The sequence below is a fragment of the Sturnira hondurensis genome, unplaced genomic scaffold (genome assembly GCF_014824575.4).
Source record: "Sturnira hondurensis isolate 20B ecotype Veracruz unplaced genomic scaffold, ASM1482457v3 Scaffold0010128, whole genome shotgun sequence".
Lineage (NCBI taxonomy): Eukaryota > Metazoa > Chordata > Mammalia > Chiroptera > Phyllostomidae > Sturnira > Sturnira hondurensis.
This window is the reverse complement of record NW_028082759.1, coordinates 40,680,102-40,701,518: the sequence shown is the minus strand read 5'-3', so window position 1 is coordinate 40,701,518 and position 21,417 is coordinate 40,680,102. Positions and strand designations below refer to the sequence as shown.

General features: G+C 40.5%; 1 protein-coding gene and 1 long non-coding RNA gene across 4 annotated transcripts in view; both read right to left on the bottom strand.

The window, feature by feature from the left end:
• INTS8 (integrator complex subunit 8) overlaps positions 1–13,246 on the bottom strand; it is a 53,210-nt gene extending 39,964 nt beyond the window's left edge. The window contains exons 1-8 of one of the 3 annotated variants that reach the window (XM_037058753.1): positions 12,941–13,246; positions 11,500–11,674; positions 9,038–9,178; positions 8,672–8,743; positions 7,877–7,928; positions 6,944–7,126; positions 4,797–4,904; positions 2,523–2,678 (exon numbers count right to left, since the gene is read on the bottom strand). In XM_037058753.1, the coding sequence (XP_036914648.1) occupies positions 2,523–2,678; positions 4,797–4,904; positions 6,944–7,126; positions 7,877–7,928; positions 8,672–8,743; positions 9,038–9,178; positions 11,500–11,674; positions 12,941–13,070 (1,017 nt within the window). In that variant the 5' untranslated portion in view covers positions 13,071–13,246. Of the gene's footprint in view, positions 1–2,522; positions 2,679–4,796; positions 4,905–6,943; positions 7,127–7,876; positions 7,929–8,671; positions 8,744–9,037; positions 9,179–10,910; positions 10,964–11,499; positions 11,675–12,940 lie in introns of those variants that run through there. The other 2 variants (XM_037058754.1, XM_037058756.1) reach the window with 2 other exon arrangements.
• A 4,950-nt stretch (positions 13,247–18,196) lies between these two features.
• On the bottom strand, positions 18,197–19,492 carry LOC118995292 (uncharacterized). Its single transcript, XR_005068249.1, has 2 exons — positions 19,422–19,492; positions 18,197–18,255 (listed from the first exon to the last, which is right to left on the bottom strand). It is a non-coding gene; the product is annotated as an uncharacterized LOC118995292 (long non-coding RNA).
• Positions 19,493–21,417: the final 1,925 nt, after the last annotated feature.

Sequence of the window (21,417 nt, the reverse complement as noted above, 5' to 3'; positions counted from 1 at the left end):
TTAAACAAAGTTCATACAACAAACTTTTTAAAATATTAAAACTATTAATTTAAAATTCATCTGGGAAAAAAACATGCTAAAAAACTATCCTAATAAATTTAAATGGTTTAAAATACATTATTTACTGAATTACAGAAAACCCCCATGTTACTACATACAGACTTTCTCAGCTCTTTATCAAGCAGTGGAAGAGAAAACAGGCCGACAGTGTGGGGCGACCGGGAAGAGGCTTTTAGAAACAGTTGAAGCTGATCCGCTGTTACCACCAAAGTACTGACAAAAGTGGTTTCAGAACCAAACGGCAACCACTGTCCACTCCACAGACATAAGCAAGGGAGGGGTACACAGGGCTGAACAGTCCTTGCCAAACATGTAAAGACACATTTGCTACAGTGGCTCAACTATTTGATCAGCACAAAACCAAAACTGGGTAGTTCGCATAGAGAATGCTATTCAAATACGAAAATGCTAAATATGATTTCTAAGATACTCCTGTGTACATAATTAAAGTGATAAACTTCAGAGTTATGGCAAAATCACTATTTTCCCCTTCCTAGTTATTCAATTACACCAGACTTGGATTTACACATTTGGCACTTTGTTATATTCACAATAACATGTGCCTATCAATGAGTGATATTTCTAAGTTCTTATTTGCATAGGTCTTACTCCAGGGAGCATCTTATAGATTCTGTATCTTAATCATAATGGATCCCCACCTTCCACAGCCTCAGTTGGGACATGCAACTGAAAGATCCTCAGTCTTTATTAAATCCATCTCTATAGTCCATCCTCAAGAAACTTTTTCTTCCCTAGAGCAGAGTAGAATTTGTATAAGGGGGGCCACAGGTAAGGGGAACCAGTACTAGTCCCTCCCTTCTTCTATTTTTTGTTTAAAGAAAAAATAACTCTAGTTAACAAGAGTGAACTAAAAGCTGGACTAAAGCCCATTTGGAGACACATAACTAAAGGTATGCCATAGCCATTCCATTTCACGATTCCAATTTTGAATTAAACAACATGAAGGCACTGTTCACTTTCTAGAATAAGGGCTTTCCAACTTTAAAATTCTAATTCCCAGAGATTTTCACTACAAAACTAAAGGTATATACCCCCAGGGGTATAATAAAAATATCAACAGATTACTTTAAGCTCCTTTCATAAGTAAAATTGAAATGATGACCATGCTCACTGGCAAAGTGGACTCTGTAACGTACCATTCAAACTCATCAAAACTGCTCTCTCTGTTCACTTTCTCCTCCAGTCTTAGTATGTGCAGTGGCTAACAAGGCTGGGCTACAAGTCTATACTTTCAAATCACACACAAAACTTTAGCCTCTACATAGAGGGTATGGTGCTAAGTGAAATAAGTCAGACAAAGAAAAGACAAATACCATATGATCTCACTTATACGTGGTATCTGATGAACAAAATAAATGAAGCAAGACAGAAGCAAACTCACAGATGTAGAACAAACTGATGACTGCCAGGTGGGAGGGAGGCTGGAGTACTGGGTGACAAAGGTAAAAGGACTAAGTACAATTTGACAGTTACAAAATAGCTATGGGGATGTAAAGTACAGATTAAGGGATATAGTCAGTAATACTGTAATAATTACACATGGTGACAGGTGGGTGCAAGATTTACTGGGGCAATCACTTTGTAAGTTACATACTGTAGAACCACTGTGCTGTACAGCTGAAACTAATATTGATTGTTGACCGTATTCAAAAATTTTTTTTAAAAAGCCCTGGCTGGTGTAGCTCAGTGGATTGAGTGTGAGCCTGCGAACCACACAATCAAGGTTCGATTCCCAGTCAGGGCACATGCCTGGATTGCAAGGGCCAGTTCCCAGCAGGGGACTCACGAGAGGCAAGCATATATCAATACTTCTCTCCTTCCCTTCCCCTCTAAAGATAAATAAAATCTTAAAAAAAATTTTTTTTAAAAACTGCAGGCTCCATAAAACTAGGCTCTCTCTCTATAATTTTAAAAGTTAGAGCCCTGGCTGGTGTAGCTCAGTGGATTGAGTGCGGGCCTGTGAACCAGATGATCGCAGTTCAATTCCCAGTCAGGGCACATGCCTGGGTTGCAGGCCAGTTCCCAGCAAGGGGCGCATGAGAGGCAACCCTACATTGATATTTCTCTCCCTCTCTCCTTCCCTTCCCCTCTAAAGATAAATAAGTAAAATCTATAAAAAAAATAAAAGTTAGGAGTTCTGCTTGTGAATTTTCTTACAAAATTTACTTACGATGGGCAAACTCTACACCTTCAAAAAAGAGTAATATTGATAATAAAGAGTTAACACCTATACAGTGCCTTGCCTTACAGTTTATAAACTAACTTCTCACTTGATTCTCACAAGAAGCTTACAAAATGGGGAAATTATTACCACTTTTATAGGCCAGGCTCTCCACAAACCACACAACTGGCAAATGATAAGCCCAGGATTCAAACTCAGTTCTATATCTGGCTTTCAAAACTCTTCAACTACACCACTGCAGCCACATTGCAAGTCTTACCTGATAATTGCCAGACCTCAAACAAATATGGACTTGACTATAGGGAGTTAACTGTTGAGACGTACTATCAAAAGAAGATACGAGAACATCGCATGCTTGACAATAGCCAGCTAACCGCTTCTCATCTATGGTACAATGAAGAGATAATGAACCTATCTGTAAAGTAAGAGATATATATCATTATCCATCAGTGTAATACAAACAACAGTCCAACCTCCACTTACTGTGTTTGCACTACAAGAAAATGCTGAAGAAAAATTCAGGCTGGAGGAAAAATGAAATAACATAAATATTAAAGTTCTATACCAGACATCAGCAAAACCTGCTCACAGGCCAAATCTAGCCTGTGGCCTGTTGTTTTTTCTACAGCCCTTCAGTTAAGAACGATTCTTAGGGTCATAAAGGAAAATCAACAACAAATGAGAATATGCAACAAAAACTGTGTAAGGTACACAAAGTTAAAATATCTGGCACCTGGCCTTTTACAAAAATGTTTGCTGACTCCTGGTTTAGAGGTTTCATGCCGACATATAGAAGGCAGACATTATTATCACAATAAGTAGGTATGACAACTAGAAATTGATTAACAAAGATTGAACACTGTTAAAAAACAAGCTAAAAGCCCTGGCTGGTGTAGCTCAGTGGATTGAGCACAGGCCTGCAAACCAGAGGATCTCGGTTCGATTCCCAGTCAGGGCACATGCCTGGGTTGCAGGCTGGTTCCCTGCAGGCCAACTCCCAGCAGGGGATGCACAAAAGGCAACCATACATTGATGTTTCTCTCCCTCTCTCCTTTCCCTCTAAAGATAAATAAATTAATAAAATATTTTTTAAAAAAACAAGCTAAAAATATTTTTAAAATACATATACTTGGCAGAGACTTATGGGGGACTAAGACTCCCCCCCTTAGTTTATAACCACGTGTCTCAAGTTCTTTAGATTCTATATTTCCCCCACTATTCTCGCCCTCCCCCTATCTATTTTCTACCTACCATCTATGCTATTTTCTGTGCCTTCTCCCCCCTTCTCCTTCTCCCACCCCCCTGTTTCTAACCCTCCATGTGTTCTTCATTTCTATGGTTCCACTCCTGATCTAGAATATACTTTTTTTTAAATTCAAGTTTTAAATTACTCTACCTGAAATGCCATGAAATTAGAAATCTGATGAGTTGCCCAGGCAAAGTAAAAATGAGAATTTCCAATGGGTCCAGAGTAGATTTAAAGTAAATCTCCAGAGCATTTAAATTTTTTTCTCTGGTGCAGAAAGGAAACTAAAGTGGGACTTTTTCTAGACATCAGGCATACAAAAACTTAGTTATACACTTAAATTTCAGGTGTCTGAACCATAAAAAGAAAAATGCAAATGATAAATACTTTAATACCTTTATCCTTATTAAGAATTAAGAAAATGCAAAATTCTTAAAGATACTAGATTTCACTCATCAAATAAGCAATTAAAAACAAGGAAACAAACAAACAACTGCCCTGGCTCGGTGGACTGAGTGGACTGAGGACCAACCTGCAAACTGAAAGGTCGCAGGTTCGATTCTCAGTCAGGGCACATGCCTGGGTTGTATTCCAGGTCCCTGGTTGGGGCATTTGAGAGGCAACCAATGAATGTTTCTCTTGCACAACAATGTTTCTCTCCCTCTCTGTCTTCCTCCTTTCCCCTCTCTCTAAAAATAAATAAATAAAATCTTAAAAAAAAAAAAAACCCTCCGCTGATTAGAGTACCCTCAGAGAAAGGTACCTAAATTGGTTTATAGCCTTTAAAAAACTAAGAACCACTGGAAATGGCAATTCTACCTATAGGACTTTCACTTGAAAGTATCTAAAATCCAAAAAAGTTTTTTTACTTGGAGATAAAAATATTGCAGCTTTATTATAAATAAAACCAGTAAACAACCTAAATGCTCAAGCATGAAGGAAATAAAACAAATCACAATTGAACATAATACATTTAAAATGTCTTTTCGAAGATTTAAGCAATATATTAAGTAGTGAGCACATATGTGTATATATACATAAAATGAATTTAACTGTATAAAAACATGTAGAAAGAATAAAAGCCGTAAGAAAATAAGCTACAATGGCAAAAAGCGTTACTTCCAGGCAGTGGTAGTATGGACTTTTTTTTTTAATGTTTTCAGTACTTTTTTGAAACTTTTAGAGTTACTACTACAATAAACACTGTTCATCAAAAAAATTTAAGCAAAAAAAATGTACAGATGTTATAAAGGATTGATGTTATGTGCCTGTTATGACCATATTTACCTCTGCAATTAGTTCTTTGGTTCTAAAAAATTTTTCTCTGGCTTTTTCATAGACAGCTGAATTTGTAGAGCCTTGCTGGAAGTACGCTGCTCCCAAATCATAACACACCTAAAATGGCAACGAACACCAGTTTGCTTAGACTTTTTCATGTACTTAAAAAGTTAACAAAACCCCAAATTAGCTTATCTCAGCAAAACACAGGTACGTATATAGGAAAAAAACATTTCAATGAGCAGTGAACCTACCAATGATTTTAGTCACATCAGAAACCAACTCTGATGAAGCAGAAAACAGATTTACTGGTAAGATTTCAGGTGGCCTACAGAATTATTAGTAAGGTCAAAGAATCAGGCTTGAAGAACAAAAGGGGCAAGGGAGGCAAGCGGTCAGGACAGCCACGGCCGGTCTAATGAGATCCCACGGAGCAGCCATCTCAACACTAGACTCCACAACGCGCATCACTCTTAGCCACCAGCGCTCGACACAGGAAGCAGCAGCTACATACACCCTTACTAGTGCCTCCCCGGAGACTAGATTTTTGTTGTCACTGTTGTTGCTACTCATTATCACAATGGATTCTCTATCATCCCCACTTCACTGACTTACCAAATCTCGATTCACAGTCTCAACTAAATGTATGTCTGTAAAACCTATGTGACATGCCTGCCCTCAAGCAGGATAAGGCTACAGAAAGCTAGTTTTCAGAGTTTCCAGTTCTATAGGAAGCAAGCTCTGCCTCCTACATCTTAGAAAGTAGAGAGTTCTTTTAAAACAGAAGAGGAGAACAGATACTAAAGAGTCTCTCCAAAAGTGCGGAGAGGGGAGGGAGCATATGTCTACTCCTAGAATGTAACAGGACTGGCCAAATTAAAACATTGAGAAATTTGAATTAATGACTATAAAACAATAGTACATTTCCAGTTGTCTTTTTCTAATAGAATCTGTATGTATTTCCCAACACTTTCTTAAATTGATGCCTAGATTAACTGAATACAGAACTCAAAGACTCAGGTTGTTAAGCCTGGCCATTTTATGGACAAGATTTCTAAAGACCCAGAAACTGACATACCTGCTTAAAAGTATATAACCAAGTACTGGCAGAGTCCAGGCTTGAACCCAGATCCCCAGGCTCCCAATATTCTGTCTCAAGTTTATTCTATAGATGGGTGATAGATCAGTCTTCTTGATCTTTTTCTTTAAAAGTGAATTATTGCAAGTAGGAGAAAGTTCAATCCTCTTGACCTGATCTTCAAGGATCTCAGGAACTGGACTAATTTCTCTCTACCAACATCTCTTTCTCCTCTACTTCAATCTTCCCAGTCTCCTCAATTCCCCAATCATATCAGATCCTATAAATAAACCTTCACTCCATACTCCTTATTTCTGTTTACACTAGATCAACCTCAGCCAACAAATACTTATTCCTCCTCCAAATTCCTAAGCCATATAGCCTCTGGTACTCATTATGGAGCTCCTCCTCACTTACATGCATTATAGCCATTATTCCGTCCTGCTCAACTAGTCAGAAGTAAGGCTTCTCAGCCTCTAGAATTCAGATTTGTATTATGTAGTCTGCACTAAATGTTTGGCCATTTTTCATTCTAGAAAGCTTCCTCCCTTCTACGGTAAAGGAGTGCTAAAAAAATTAAAATATATAGAGAAAGAGACGAAGACAGAGGAGAGTGGAAGGAGGGAAACGGGAAAAAGTTTATACACACAACCACACAAACATACATATGTGTGCATATGTATTATTTACATATAATCCCCCCTTTCAGGCAACCAAACATAGAATACAAGATTTCAAAATGTTTTCAAGTATTATTATACTAGCTAAATAGCCATTAAAATGAGTTTAAATTCTGTAGTGAAGAGGTAATCGATAGTCCTGGCCAGGTGGCTCAGCTAGTTGCATCATTACCCCATACACCAGAGGGTTGTGGGTTCAATCCCTAGTTGGGTTGTGTAGAGGAGGCAAACTATCAATGCTTCTCTCTCACACTGATGCGTTTCTCTCTCTCTCAAGCCCTCCTGTCTGCCCCCTTCTTCCTTTCCTCTCTCCCTCTCAAAAATCAACAACAAACCAAAATACTAGGATGATCTCATATAAGATTTTCCATGCATTGACTAAATATTGAAATAAATACCTGGCATTGCATCTCCTCAGTTTTGATTTTCAGTCCCGCAGTAGAACTCTCAGTTTCTCCATTTACCATGCCTGGCTCCATGGCCAAGAGATCTAGTGTTCTCATCGTGTGGACATAGAGATCCTTGTTCAATTTAAGGGCTGCCTCTAGCACCAAAATAGAATCAGAAGCTTGTTCTTTTAGCTATAAGAATTCAATAAACAAATTATTAAAATACAAAAATGGCAGCAAAGGACTGTCTGAACCAAAATGTATTTGCAGGATACTTAGTAGCTTAGTGTACTAAGCTATTTAAAAAACTTTTTAACACCATAGGAATACAATTCAATTTGTTGAAATGAAATTATCTTAAAATTAAAAAAATTTTTTTCCATGTTCCTACTGTGAAATTAGAATATACACATTTGAAAAAAATATCTTTCTTCAACAGAAAAGTTAATGAAGTGCTTTTAAAATGTGCTGTTCCATTGATTTAGTCAAGAGATGTTTGTATGCTTCAATGTGCCAGGCATTTTAATAAGCACTAGATAACAAAAAAAATTGCAGGGTTTTTGCTTCCACATTCACAACACTACAGTGTATCTGTTTGATACAGATGCAGATTGTTTCTTATCTTCCCACTCCTCTTCCAGCCCCTGCACATTACACGGTATCTCTGGCACACTGCACACGTTAAATATAGAATTAAAGAAATCAGCCCTGGCTGGTGTAGCTCAGTGGACTGAGCGCAGGCTTGCGAACCAAAGGATGGAGGTTCGATTCCCAGTCAGGGCACATGCCTGGGCTGCAGGCCAATTCCCAGCAGGGGACCCACGGGAGGCAACCATACACTGATATTTCTCTCCTTCTCTCCTTCCCTTCCCCTCTAAAGATAAATAAATAAAATCTTTTAAAAAAATCAATAAATAAAGTAGAACTGATGCTGAGACTCACCACTTTCAAGATATTTTCTGTTAGCTCTTTCTCCTGTTGCATCTGATTCATACTAAAAGAGAAATGATTTCAGAGTATCAAATGTTACTCAAAAGACAGAAAATTCAAAACTTCAGAGCACCATTCTTGAATTTAAATAAAGTTTTTAATGGTATTTCTTTTCATGCTTTAAAAAAGAAAAACTCAATTTAAATGTTCATTTATTTACCATTATTTTTTCATTTGCTTCGCCTTAAAAAACCAAAGACTCTCCTAAGTTTTTAGGAATAAAATTTACTGTCAGCAAAAGATCACTGATTTCAAGTTGGAAACTATACTCTCCAGCTCCAAATTTGGGTAAACTGCTACATGGAATTTACGAATTAGGTTTAAGACTCCAGATACGATCAAGCTTTTGTAACGGCTTTTATACTATGAAATAATATTTACACATATTAAAATAACTTTCCACCATAGAGAATACGTCTTCCAAGTACACGCAATTAAATGGAAAAAAAAATCTTAGTATTTTGAAGGTCAGCTTATACTTGTTAAGATGAAGGGCACAATTCACAAAACACTCCTTTTGGGGGGCTTTTACTTTAAATACCCAGAGTGCTACCTGATCCTCTCACCCCCTACGTCCTCCAAATCCAGCTTCGGAGGAAGGCCTTCTGCCCTCCCATTTTTGCTCTAATCCTTCTGTACCCAGAACTTATTAAAAACTTGCAAATATTTTCAGTATCTGATGAAAACAGTTCTAAGTAAGGGTCACATAAAAAAAGTGCCAGGTAAGGGTCATGTCTGCCAACTTACACACTTAACTGAGGAGGTCCGGGCTTTGCCTGTTTGACAGGAAAACTACTTTGAACAATCGTCCTAATTGCCCTGAATAAAACACAAGAAAAGGAAAATTTAATATATTACAAAAGTCACTTCAATTATTTTTTCAAGTATTCTTTAGAAAATTCATATTATAAATTATCTGGAGTTTGACTTAACATGTCATAAACTTTCTAAATCACCCACAGTTTCTTTTTATCTAGCAGTCGCAAGTTTTCTCCATTAGACTCACTGTTCCCAAGTCCTCTGAGAGCTCTGGAGTGTGAGGAGCCCCTGAAAGCCAGAGTGCAATTAAACAGAGGCTGCCCAACACATTTTAGATTTATGAAAAAAAGGTACCATCTATTGTAGAGAAGGATAGCCATGGCAGTGGTTGGAGGTAAAGTGGCCATATCCATGTCCACATGCTTTGTCCCAGGAGGAACTTTACTGATGCACAGCAGTTCATTCAGCAGCATATTCAACACTGGAACAGACAAACTTAAAAGAAGCAAAAGAGACATGTCCGCATGTTAGCTGCCTAACATGCACAAAATACACAATTCAGTATCTTCACTAAAAATAATTACATTGCTAAAGCGCTGAACCTACAGGGCCATTTTATTAATCTGGTTCAACTTATATGAAAATATCAAATTTTAAGACTTGAAAAACTTTTATTATGAAAACAATTTAAACAAAGTAGACAGAATATTACAATGAATACCCATATGCACATCATCCAGCTTCAACAATTATCAACTGACAGCCAGTCTTGTTGCTCTTTGCTCTTACCCTCTTCCCTCCTTCCCATGTTACTGTAAAGCACATTTCCAATATTGCATTATTTATTCCCTAAGTATTTCAGAAGAGCTCCCCAAAACTAACTCTTAACATATTCACAGTATTAATTTCACATCTAAAAAATTTTTAATTGCTTATTATCATCAAATATCTAATTGGTGCTCAATTTTCCAACTGTAGCATAAACATACTTTATTGTAGACACTGCTATCTGCTGCTATGCCTCTTGTTAACAGATTAATAAGTTTCAGATTAAAGAATATTTTTTTAATTTTAATATTTAATACTGAAGAATGGGTGTTTAAAAAAATATATTTAAATACTACCTAATGAGAGTTATAAACTAGTACAACTCTCCTGCCCTGGCTGGTGTAGCTGCTCAGTGGATTAAGTGGGGGCCTGCGAACCAAAGGATCATGGTTCAATTCCCAGTCAGGGCACATGCCTGGGTTGCAGGCCAGTTCCCAGTGGGGGTCACAGGAGAGGCAACCATACACTGATATTTCTCTCCCTCTCTCCTTCCCCTTTTCCCTAAAGATAAATGAATAAAATCTTTAAAAAAATGTTTATACTACCTTGACCCAGTAATTTAATAATCTAAACTAAGTATGTGAATGAAAATTCAGATAAAGTTTAAGGATAAAGATATTTAAGGCTTTGTGATGTATAAAAGTGAAAAACTAGAAAACAAAATGATTGTCAATGAAGGAAAAGTTAATAAATTATCCATACAATGGAATTATCTTCAAAATATATAAAATGAAAAAATGTTCATGATATTCTGCTACATGAAGAAAAAAGGTATCAAAACAATACATAGGGTATGATAACACTTTGTTTAAAAAATAAAGAGAAAAACAACAACAATTACATAAAAATATTAAAAATACTTCTCTCTCTTCCCCTATTATTTCCTATTTTGAGTTTTTCTGTAAGGTATTTTCCTTTAAATTGTGAGGAGAAAGGGATGAAAACAAATCATCTTTGCCCTGGCTGGTGTGGCTCAGTGGATTGGGGGCCGGCCTGTGAATTGATTCCCAGTCAGGGCACACACCTGAGGTAATGGGCAGGTGGTGCAAAGGGCAACCAATTGATGTTTCTCTCCCTCTCTTGCTCTCTCCCTTCTGCTCTAACTAAAAACAATAAATAAAACCTTCTTTAAAAGTTAAAAATATATAAATGATTTTCTAAGCATAGCTTTGAAAGTAATCACTAGTAAACAAGTATGCACTGATTCTAGTAAGATATTTTAATAATTTAGGAGGTAGTGATTGTTCTGTGACCAGTAAAATTAACTAAAGTATTATTCGACAGCAAATTATCCATAATATTATGCAGCACCTATCATTAATTTTTATCCATTTTCTTGAGATATGTAAAAGTACAGTGAAACATTTAAAACTGTTTAGGTGAGGATTTCTCTAGTTACCACATCAAATCATCCTCATCAACTGCCTGAATACTGGTAACATCAAGTTTTTACTATAAAAGGTAATTTAAATTCATAAAATTCATATTTTTATATCTTTTAAAAATACTTGCATATTTTAACTAGAATATACAAAACTTAATTTTTATTTTAAAGGCTGATAACATAAAAGCATACATAAAAATTAACCAAGATATCTACATAGCACTTCAAAATAAATGTCTTAAATAAATAAAAATAAATAAGTAAATTTAAATATCTTTAGAGAGAGGTTAAGGGAGGGTAAGAGAGGGAGAGAAACATCAATGTGTGATTGCCTCTCACACACCCCCTACTGGGAACCCAGCAGGTATGTGCCCTGACTGGGAATTGAACCGGTGACCGTTTGGTTCTGAGGCAGGTACTCAACCCACTGAGCCACACCAGCCTGAGCTATTTTTCATTTTTGGTATCACACCATTATACTGAAGGCCTTTGGGTGAGGGTAGAAGGTTGGGAGGACAATGAGATCTGATGCCCTCCACCTGGCCAGGATCTCCCCAGCTTCACAGCCACCAAAAGCAGTGAGTTTCATTTAAATCTTGTGTACCTTTTCTCTAATATGTCCAAGTCCCACTTCAAATGTGCAGCAACCTTAAGAGCAAGTAGTTTTAAAATACGATTTCTCTTGTTATCAGGTGGAGGTTGAACTTGGTTTTGTTCATTAACTGAAGGTTTAGAAGCCTGTTCCAAAAACTGAACTATAAGTTCAACTGGTGTAGGATCTAGAATTTAAAAGAAAATATAAGTTTAAGTTTTAATTATGAATATGCAAAAGGATTCACTGTATTGGTTTATGACAACAAAAGGAACCCCAAACAAATGTGTAGTTATGACGAAGGAACATGATCTATAAAAAGCGTATTGGGGGAAAAAAGGGAAGATCAGGATGGGTAGTAAGGAGGACGAGATAACAGATTCCTGTAGAAGCATCTAAGAGATAAGAACAGAATGGCTATACATTTCCAGTTCAGCAAACACCAGTGGCAATTAGAGGAAAGAGATGAAACAATTAGTTTTAAAACTTAATTGGTGGTACTTGCATCAACTTACCTCTCTACCCCTGTTTCAATCAGTGCACAACAGCGGTAATATCACTACCCACAGGGTTATTTCAAAGACTGAATTCAATGAGATGACATGTGAAGCATTAAGCACAGTGCCTGGCACCCAGAAAGTACTTAATAAACATTTGTAAAAAGCAATGAATTAAAAGAATATAATATAGCTGGTAAAACCACCTAAGTCTATAAAATACAGTAACTTCTTACACAGTGGTCGCCATCAGTTAAAGCCAGTCTATTTAAGACTGAACAAGCCACATCTGGATTCGAATTCTACCAACAAAATCCTATTCAAGGAACTTACCTTTTCATTCTAATACCTTTCCAGAAATACCTGGAAATCTTCCTTCTGTAATAGCACCCATTAACCAGAATATTAATCATTAGCAACACTACACAATAACCACCTTGATATAGCATTTCAAGTTGTATAGCAAGCATTTCCCCTTTTCAAAGATTTTTCTCATTTTAATTTATAGCCCAACTTTGTAATATATACTGGCAATTAAGAGTCAGTAAAAATCTCGTTGAGGAACAAAACAATTAAATAATAACCTAAAACATAACTAATTAACGACAAAATTAGCACCAGAACAGCTGATTTCGCCCCAATTCCCCAAATTGATCACAGCCAGGGTTCTGGCTCCTAAAGAGGAGTGTTCGAGCTAGGCTCCCCAACCCAAGCAATCGCAGAAGACCACCTCGCAGGTGCTAAGACCCCAAAGAGTCAAGGACCAAAAAGTGGGGGTCAAAGGGTCTGTTTTGCGTTTTTTAGGGGGGTCCGCCACGGCGGTGCCCCGGCCCGGCTTGAACTAGTCTCCTGTCCGCGGTTCCCGGGCCGAAACTTCACAGCCGAGAAGGCGCGGGGGCCTGGAAGCGCTGGTGGACTGCGTCCCGCTCCCTACGGGCTGCGAGCACCGAGCTTACCCGGGCAGGACTTGCGTAGATGTTTCTCTAACAGCGACTCCTCCAGCAAGAACTCGAACCAGCAGGTCTGCGGCGGGGTGCAGGGCCGACTGGAGGTGGCCGCCTCCCGGTCCGCCGCCTCCGCGCTCATCCTGCCCCCGCCGCCGCTACCCCCAGGGACGCTTCCCGGCTCCAACCTGACACTGGGACGCGGGCCCCGGGCCTGTGATCTTCGGAACCGCTTGGAACAAAGCCTTACTCGGACCTTATCAGAAAACCACCCAAAATGGCGGCACGGCCCGCCTCCCACCCGCCTCCACGCCAGCGAGAGCTCTTGGACCCACCTCCCTGCGCTGCCACGCCTCCGACCAATCGCTTCCAGTCAGAGAGAAAGAAGGCGGGACCAGTCTGTAGGCCACGCCTCCCCCAGTTCCCCGGGAAATGATTGGGAGGGAACTAGGTCGCAGCTTCTTTCCCGTTTTCGTCTGTTTCGCAGCTAGCAAGAGAAGCGAACTCCTCAAGGGTTGCAGCGAGCCTCAATGTCTTCATAAAAGATAATGAACACTATATGTTCATACTGTGAGTCAGGACCTGTTACGGAGGCACCAGTGGTAGCAGCTGCTCTTCGAGTTTTGCTATGCCGTCCGAGGACAAGAAGAAGAAAGATGCTGGGAAGTCCGCCAAGAAAGACAAAGACCTAGTGAACAACTCTGGGGACAAGGCCAAAAAGCGGTGCAAAGGGAAAGTTCGAGACAAACTCAATAACAGGAATAGCTTTCAATATTTAGCGCCTAATTAAGCCTCTTGATATTCCCGCTAGAGGTACTTGTTAACCTTATTTTACATTTAGCTCTATTTGGAAATATTCTTATGGGGTTTTCTTAGATTAATAAATAAAATGGGGAGAAAAGTTTTAGATCGTACACACTCTACTGCAACTCTAGCTTAAGCTACTTAACCTTAGTTTTCACATTTATAAAACGGGAATAATAATAGTACCTAATCTTAGGGGTGGTAAGAAAATTAAAGGCAGAAGTTGGTATAATACAGGTAAAAGAGATAACGCAGGTAAGCTTTTTAAACAGGGCCCGACACCTCGTAATATCGACAATCAGAAACTAACATTGTATAGTGCCTTTAAATCTGCAAATTATTTTCATATACATGCTTCTAATTTTCTCCTGTAAACAAACCCTGTTACACACCTTCTAACCAATGAAGAAAGTGAGGTTCCAGAGTTGTGATTTGCCCAAGGTTTCCCAACAGGAGGCTGAGCCAGGGCTTTGGTGACATTCCCAATGTACCCAGGCTGCTTCCAACTCTGGATAGAGCGGAGAAGAATGATGGCTATGGTCTTTTTCAGAGGGAAGAGGGAAGACTTTGAAAGTTATAGAAAAAATGAATGGAAATAGCTCTTCCATTTGTGAAAGTAAATTGAGTATGTCAATGGCGGCCATTGCCTTGTTCTTCTCTTCCTGCACGTTTTTCTGAGCGGTGCACTGCCTCTCCCCACTCTTTCATTTTGGTACTTACTGGGGGTCCTATTCTTAGTTCTCTTCTCATTGTAAAAACCATCCTGGTCACTCCCTGCCCTGCTCTTACAATTCTAGCTCTTGAGCACAACTATTCTCCAAACTCTCAGTGTCCGCTGGACATTTCCATTTTGAACCTCACAAGCGGTGCATACTATTTCCAATATGAATTTCAAACCTGTCCCTTAGCTGTGCTCTATTTTGATAGAGGATGGAGACACAGGTCATCTACCCCTGTCACTGGAGTCAGAAATGTGGGAACCATTCTTTCTCCCCTTCTTCTTTTATGCCTAATGTGAATAAAGCATGCCAAATCTTTACAAAAATAATGATTTAATCTCCCTATTGATATTTATTAGTTTAGGCCCTCATGTTTTTATTAGTATAATACATGATTTCCAAACCATGTTCTTTACAGTCCAAGGGGTTCCTTGGAGCCCCTTTAGAAGAGAAAAAAACCTCTTTGGGGTGAGTGTATCTGGAAAGGTTGCACATAGCACTCTGAGCTGACCACCCTATGTTTCAACCATAACTTAATCTATTTTATCATTTACATAACCTAACTCTTCCCTAGCTGCTCATACCTCTTCATTTCCCTATTCTGACCTCCTCCCACAATTATTTTAAAGTTAATTTTATCACCCTGGCTGGTGTGCCTCAGTGGATTGAGCCCTGGCCTGGGAACCAAAAGGTTGACAGTTTGATTTCCAGTTAGGGTACATGCCTGGGTTGCAGGCCAGTTCCTCAGCTGGGGCATGTGAGAGGCAACAGATTGATGTATCTCTTGCACTTTGATGTTTCTCTCCCTCTCTCCCTCCCTTCCTCTCTCTCTAAAAATAAATAAATAAAGTCTTAAGTTTATCTTGGGTGATTATATTTATGTAAACTACTTCAAAATAAGAAGGGGAAATACATATGTACATGAAGCCCTTTATCTGGTTTATGCCACAACACCTTTGCATAGAAGTCATTACTTTTTTGAAAAGGAAAGATTTATAAAAGAGAAACTATTCCTTCTACTTGAATCTCTGTACCTCTCATCAAATTCTTGTTCATCCTCTAACCTGGGTACTTTCCAAATTTGGCTGAAGGAAGTTTCAGGAAAATTAGGAAGTCTCTCTGTTCTTTCAGGTAACACTTATCAGAATTCATTAATGATCCTGATGTGTTAATGTACTAATGAAACATATTAATGACTTATTTATATACTTGCCTTATAAACCAGACTAGAAAAATAAAGGACATTTTTCTTCCTTCCTCCCTGCTTCCTTTGCCCCAGATTTACTTCCTGAGATCTACTCTGTGGTGGGATATAAAATGGGAATGAGAACAGTACTGCTCTCGGAGAATTTGTTAGGATATAGGTATGACACTCCTGTCATATGAGATTTGTCCAGAACGTATCCAACCATGTAATATGAAAATGGAGACCTTTATTGAAGAAGGTACAACATATAAGAAACATTGTATATAGGACAATGACGCCTCAGTCCCCTTCAAAGTAGGCACATGGGGACCTCACATAGTTCTTCCAGCATCTCTTCCACTGTTCAAAACACTTTGCAAAACCTTTTGTTGTAAATAGCTGCCCTGTCATATTTTCCTGACTTTCATCGAAACTCTGAAATCTCTTTCCTTTCAAAGGTGATTTTAGTTTTGGCAAAAGCCAGAGGTCACAGGGTGCCAAATCTGGCCTGGGGGTTGGGGGGCTGAGTCCCCTGTGTGGTTTGATGTTTTGCCAAAAATTTCTGCACGAGAAGTGATGCATGATCAAGCACATTGTTATGATGAAGCTGCCAGTTACCAGTTGCCATAGCTGCAGCTGTTTTCATCATATTGCATCTGTCAACCAACGAAGAACATTGAGGGAGTACTCCTTATCCACATCCAGGTTTGGCCTGGAGTGACATATCCGTGATACACAACACCTTCCTAATCAAAAAACACAGTTAACCTGGTCTTGATCTTCCCGAAACTTTGCTGCACCTTCTTTGGGTGTGGAGAACCAGACAACTTCCATTGGGACAACTGGGCCCTCATTTCCAAACCATAACCATAGACCCATGATTCAACTCCAGTTATTATGACCTTCTTGAGGAAATCTGGTTCATTGGTAGCAATTTGAATCAAGTCATTAGGGGCATGATGTTCCTTCTGCTCTGGAGGCAGAAACTGTGGAAATGAATTTTGCCACATTTTCTTCCAAGATCCTGTGTCAAAATCTTGGACACAGGAGTTTTCGGAATCTCCAGATCAGCTTCTGGTTCTCACACTGTCAGTCACTGATCTTTGTTGATTGCAACCCATACACCACCAACATTCTCAGGTGTTCTGATTATTGCAGTCTTTCCAGAATGTGGATCACTTTCAGCAGATTCTCAACCATCTCTGATGCATCTGTGTCACACTTTTATTTGCACTGCACTCATTGCATTGTCCCAAAAAACCTGAATCATCCGAATAGTTTCTGTGGAGGAATGTTCAAGTGTAATGCAAAATTTGATGCAGATTCATTGCTCTACTTATTCAGTTATTTTTAATGCAATGGCCACATGGTACACATACTCACACAACAGTGATGTTGTCATTGTTCACACATGTGCATTCTGGTCCACTCTCCTTGGCTGCCAGGTCACATCTATGTTGCCAAAACCATTCTCATTATATTTAACAATGACTGAACTCTTTCCAGACAGACCTTATATGACCCTCATTCCACAAACATTTACTGATTAAATGAAATTTCAAACAACTCGTATCTGCCCTGCCCATGTGAATCTATGAATATGGTGTGACACTCATTGGTATCTCTACATACTGCAGTTCCCATGCAGACTACCTTGGGCACCTTAAAAAATCATGCAATTATTCCACTTAGAATAATACTCTCTTGTGGGGGGCTCCACCCACAGGGCTCCCCCCTTCCCCCTGCCACCATAGATGAGAATAAGTCTACCAAGTCATGATCTGCTTGGGGAGGAAAGGTGGCCAATCTCTCAAAGGAGAAAGGCCAAGACCTTTTCCTCAATGGGCTTTTATTGGGTTCAATTTGCACAGGAATACAGGTAAAGTTCATCAATCATTGTCAGGCAGTAAGGATTAAACAATAGATAACATACAAATAACTAATAGGGCTTATTCTGAGTCAGGGTCTGTTAGCTAAAAAGTTACAAAACTTTGGGAAACAAACTCATCCTGCTCAGAACCTTATCAGAAAATTGAGAGCATTCTTAGTAAAGCAGGTTTCACAGGATTTTTATGTATTCTTTTCTAGGCCCAATCGCCCCACAGAACCCGCCCCTTCCATTACAGGGTTGCACCACCCTCTGTCATTATTTCAGGCTTAAGTCAGGCAGGAGAAGTAAAGCAGCCAAGAGATTAGGAGACTACTCACAGAATGAGGACTCAGGCTATGTCAAAGCTGAGGGGGCAGGGTGCATCATCTCCTTTTGCTATAGCCCCCCAAGTCTTTCCCTGGGGGCCCTCATGATCATGCCTGTCTTAGGTCATCCCACCCTTGAAGAACCTTACCCATCATTGGCTAACCAATCATGCATTGGGGGCCAAGCAGGGTGAAGTAAAAGGGGTCCTGCCAGGGAGATGAGCTTTGTCTCCTTAGTTGCTTATGGTCCGAAGGTTACTCACTCTGCCTTAGCCATGGGGTGGGCACCAGGCAGGGCGGTTCCCAACACTCTCTCCAGGTCCATCCATGCTCTCACAAAAGAAAAGATGGCATTCTTTTTTATGGCAGAGTAGTATTCCATTGTGTATTCCAACACCCCCGAGGGAAGAGGTGTTGCGTAGCTAAGTGGAAAAGGTGAAGGGTAAAAATGTAAAAAGCAAAGGAAAAAAACCTCATAGATGCAGACAACAGTGTAATGATTGCCAGAGGGAAAGAGGGTGAGGTGGATAGAAGAGGGAAAGGGGCCAAATGGTGATGGGAGGAGACTTGACGCTGGGCGGTGAACACACAATATAATATACAGATGATGTACTATAGAATTGTACACCTGAAACGTATATAATTTTGTTAACCAATACACATGTTTTTCTTTAAATCGTACAGTTAGAGTCCCGGAGCTGTCACAGCTATTGTTAGCCTAACTCAGTGGGCAAGACAGCATTTACCTGCTGGCTCCCTGAAAGAAAATAAGGGCGTACTGCTCTGAAAATTAGGTCTCCCAAATCCTGATTCTGAACCTGGCACCAGGGCGCAGGGAGAGAGCTGCAGGAGCAGAACCCCCAACCTTCCCGGGGCCACATTCCACCGCTACACTCTACTTCCATCTACCTTTTGGCTGAGTCTCGCCCAGGTTTGCCCCTTCCTCTCTTCAGAGTGCCTTGAACTAACTCTTCAGCAGGTCGTTCCTGGCTCCCAAGAAAGTGACAAATATCCCCGCCCACACTTAGAAAACTTCAAGAGCGCCAATTTAAGGGTATCAAGATCTTCTCTCCCCCGACTCTCTATCGCCCCTGCAGTTCTCAGTACTTCCGGTCGCCTTAGTATCAGAAAAGACCGAGTCTACCAGGATAGTCCCGGAGAGGGCAGCAGTGAATGAGAGCACTCAAGAGGGAGGGTTCCTATCCCTTCGGGTAGAGTCTGCGGGCTGAGTGAGTGCTCCGGCGGAGAAGAGACTGGGACCTTCACTCCACTTTTATTTGTTTGTAACTGTGCCCAGACTCCGGCTACTCCCATTCGCCTCCCAGTGCGAGCGAACGTTAGTGCCTCTGGACGAGATTCAAAGAAAGGGCGTGGGCATCTCCCACAGGACTCAGGACTCCTCGGGCCGCCTCCCCCGAGGCTCTCCCTCTCCACTTCCTCCGCTTCGCCGGAGGCCGCGGAGCTGGGACGACGCGCTGCCACCTGGAGCTCCGCGCGCTCACTCGGGACCGGTCAGCCGCCCGCAGGTTGCTGTGCCCACGAGGCGGGTGTACCTTGACCCACTTCTGCAGAACCCCGCGCGACTTACACGGGTGCCGCGGCTGGGACGCCTCTGGGTGGTTGGAATCTGCCTCTGTCCCCCAAGGAGCGCGGGTCTGGAGGCATACACACCAGTAGCACCGGGTGCGACGCCCTCCAAGGGCCAGGCGGCATGGGCCGGAAGGAGCGGGCACCATGTGACATTGCGAGGTAGTCTAGGTAGGAGAGGGCTCTCTAAGGCCCAGACCTAGAGGAAAGAACCCGGCACCGGGGCAGAAGCAGGCTGAGCAAAACCCGCTGCGGACACCCACCCCCCGGGGGCTGGTGATGACTCCGCCCCACCTCCCCAGCAGCCAATCCTCTCAATGGGCGTCGGCCCCGCCTTCTCCATTTGCTACCTCTGCAGTTGGCAACCTCGCAGCGGCAGGTGTCCGCTGGGCACCGGGAGGGCTTCCCTTCACTTGGTCAACTCGGCTTACATTAAGTCGTGGCCAAAAGCATTCTCTTCTAAATAACTCGCCAGAGTCAGGAAGCCTCCCTGCGGGAAATGCCTCCAGAAACAGGGTCTCAGCGCAGTCCACCCACGCCCAACCTTGCCGCAGTGGCCGAATTGGTACTGTGCACCCCGCTCTCAGCAGGCGTGGAGGCTCTAGGCACTAAGCCTTCACGTCAGCAGCTATCGCTTGGCCTTTTGGCTCCGTGACTCCTCGGACAAAGCTAGCGCAGCTGAGAATGATCAGGGGCAGCTTCTGGCGGAAGCAACTGCTCAGTTCTGCTAGAGGTTCCCATTTCTAGATCTCCCATTTCCACAGATCCAGGTAAATGTCAGAAACCACTCAGGGGAGCAAGCCAAAATTCAAATCCCAGTTACAAGACTTAATTGTTGTATAACAACGAATTAATTGTTGTGTAATGCTAACTATAGAGTTGTTAAAGGATTAAATGAATTATATCAAATCACATAGCACAGTGACTAGTACAAAGAAAATGCTCAGTGTTTGCTATTCAATAGAGCCAGTGGCCTAATCTAAAAACTCAAGCTGGTCCAGATCCTCAGGAATTTGAAATAAGTGATAACAGAGCAAAAATAATAAATAAAAGAGAGTTGAAGCCAAAAAGATGCCATGACCCAGATTTCAAAATGGGCCAAGTCAAAGTAATAGTAACGATGCAGGAAATTAGTAGGCAGAGGTAATAAGATGCAGACAACTGTGTGAGGTCCCCAGGTGCCTAGTTTGAAGGGGACTGAGACCTCATTGTCCTATGTACAATGTTTCTTGTATCTTCTTCAATGAATGGCTGTTTTTCATATTAAATGGTTGGATACCTTCTGGACAGACCTCATATGTTGCTCACTTTTTTTGCTTATAATAAATATAATTCCTTAGAATCATGTAAATGTATATTGCTAATTACTTAGTCCAGTATTATTTTTATTTAATAAGCCAACCCTTAGGGTTGTCTTGCAGAATTCCTAATGCAATACTTAACAATTAAAAAATACTGTATAGGAGCTGTGTAAGTGCTTACATTGCTATCTATGAGGAATTGGACAAAAACTTGATATTGAGATAATGATAGCTTACATTTGCAAAACATTTGCTCTGTGGCAGGAACTGAAAATACTTTACTTAAAATCAATTTTTTATTTCTCACCAGTTAACCTGTGGATTAAATATTATCCTCACTTTATTGTACTTTGTCACTGTGATTATGAAGTCCATTAAGTAATATTAAAACTGAATAATGGCAGCAATTACTTGAGCTTGTTTTTTATTTCTACAAGACATTCAATTTATCAGACTGACAAATAGCCATTCAGTAGGTCCAGTCACAATTTTCCAGGTAAGCAATAGCTATTAATACTATTTCCTTACCAATGATAGTACCAAGAGAGAAAGCTGATTAGTAATTACTGCAAATGATCAGCTACATTTTTCTGGTTAATAGCCTTAAATGGCATTATAAAGAGACATCTGTAAAACAAATCTGATAATAAGTTCCAAGGAAGGGGGAGGTAGGGTGTGTATTGATATCCACAGTGA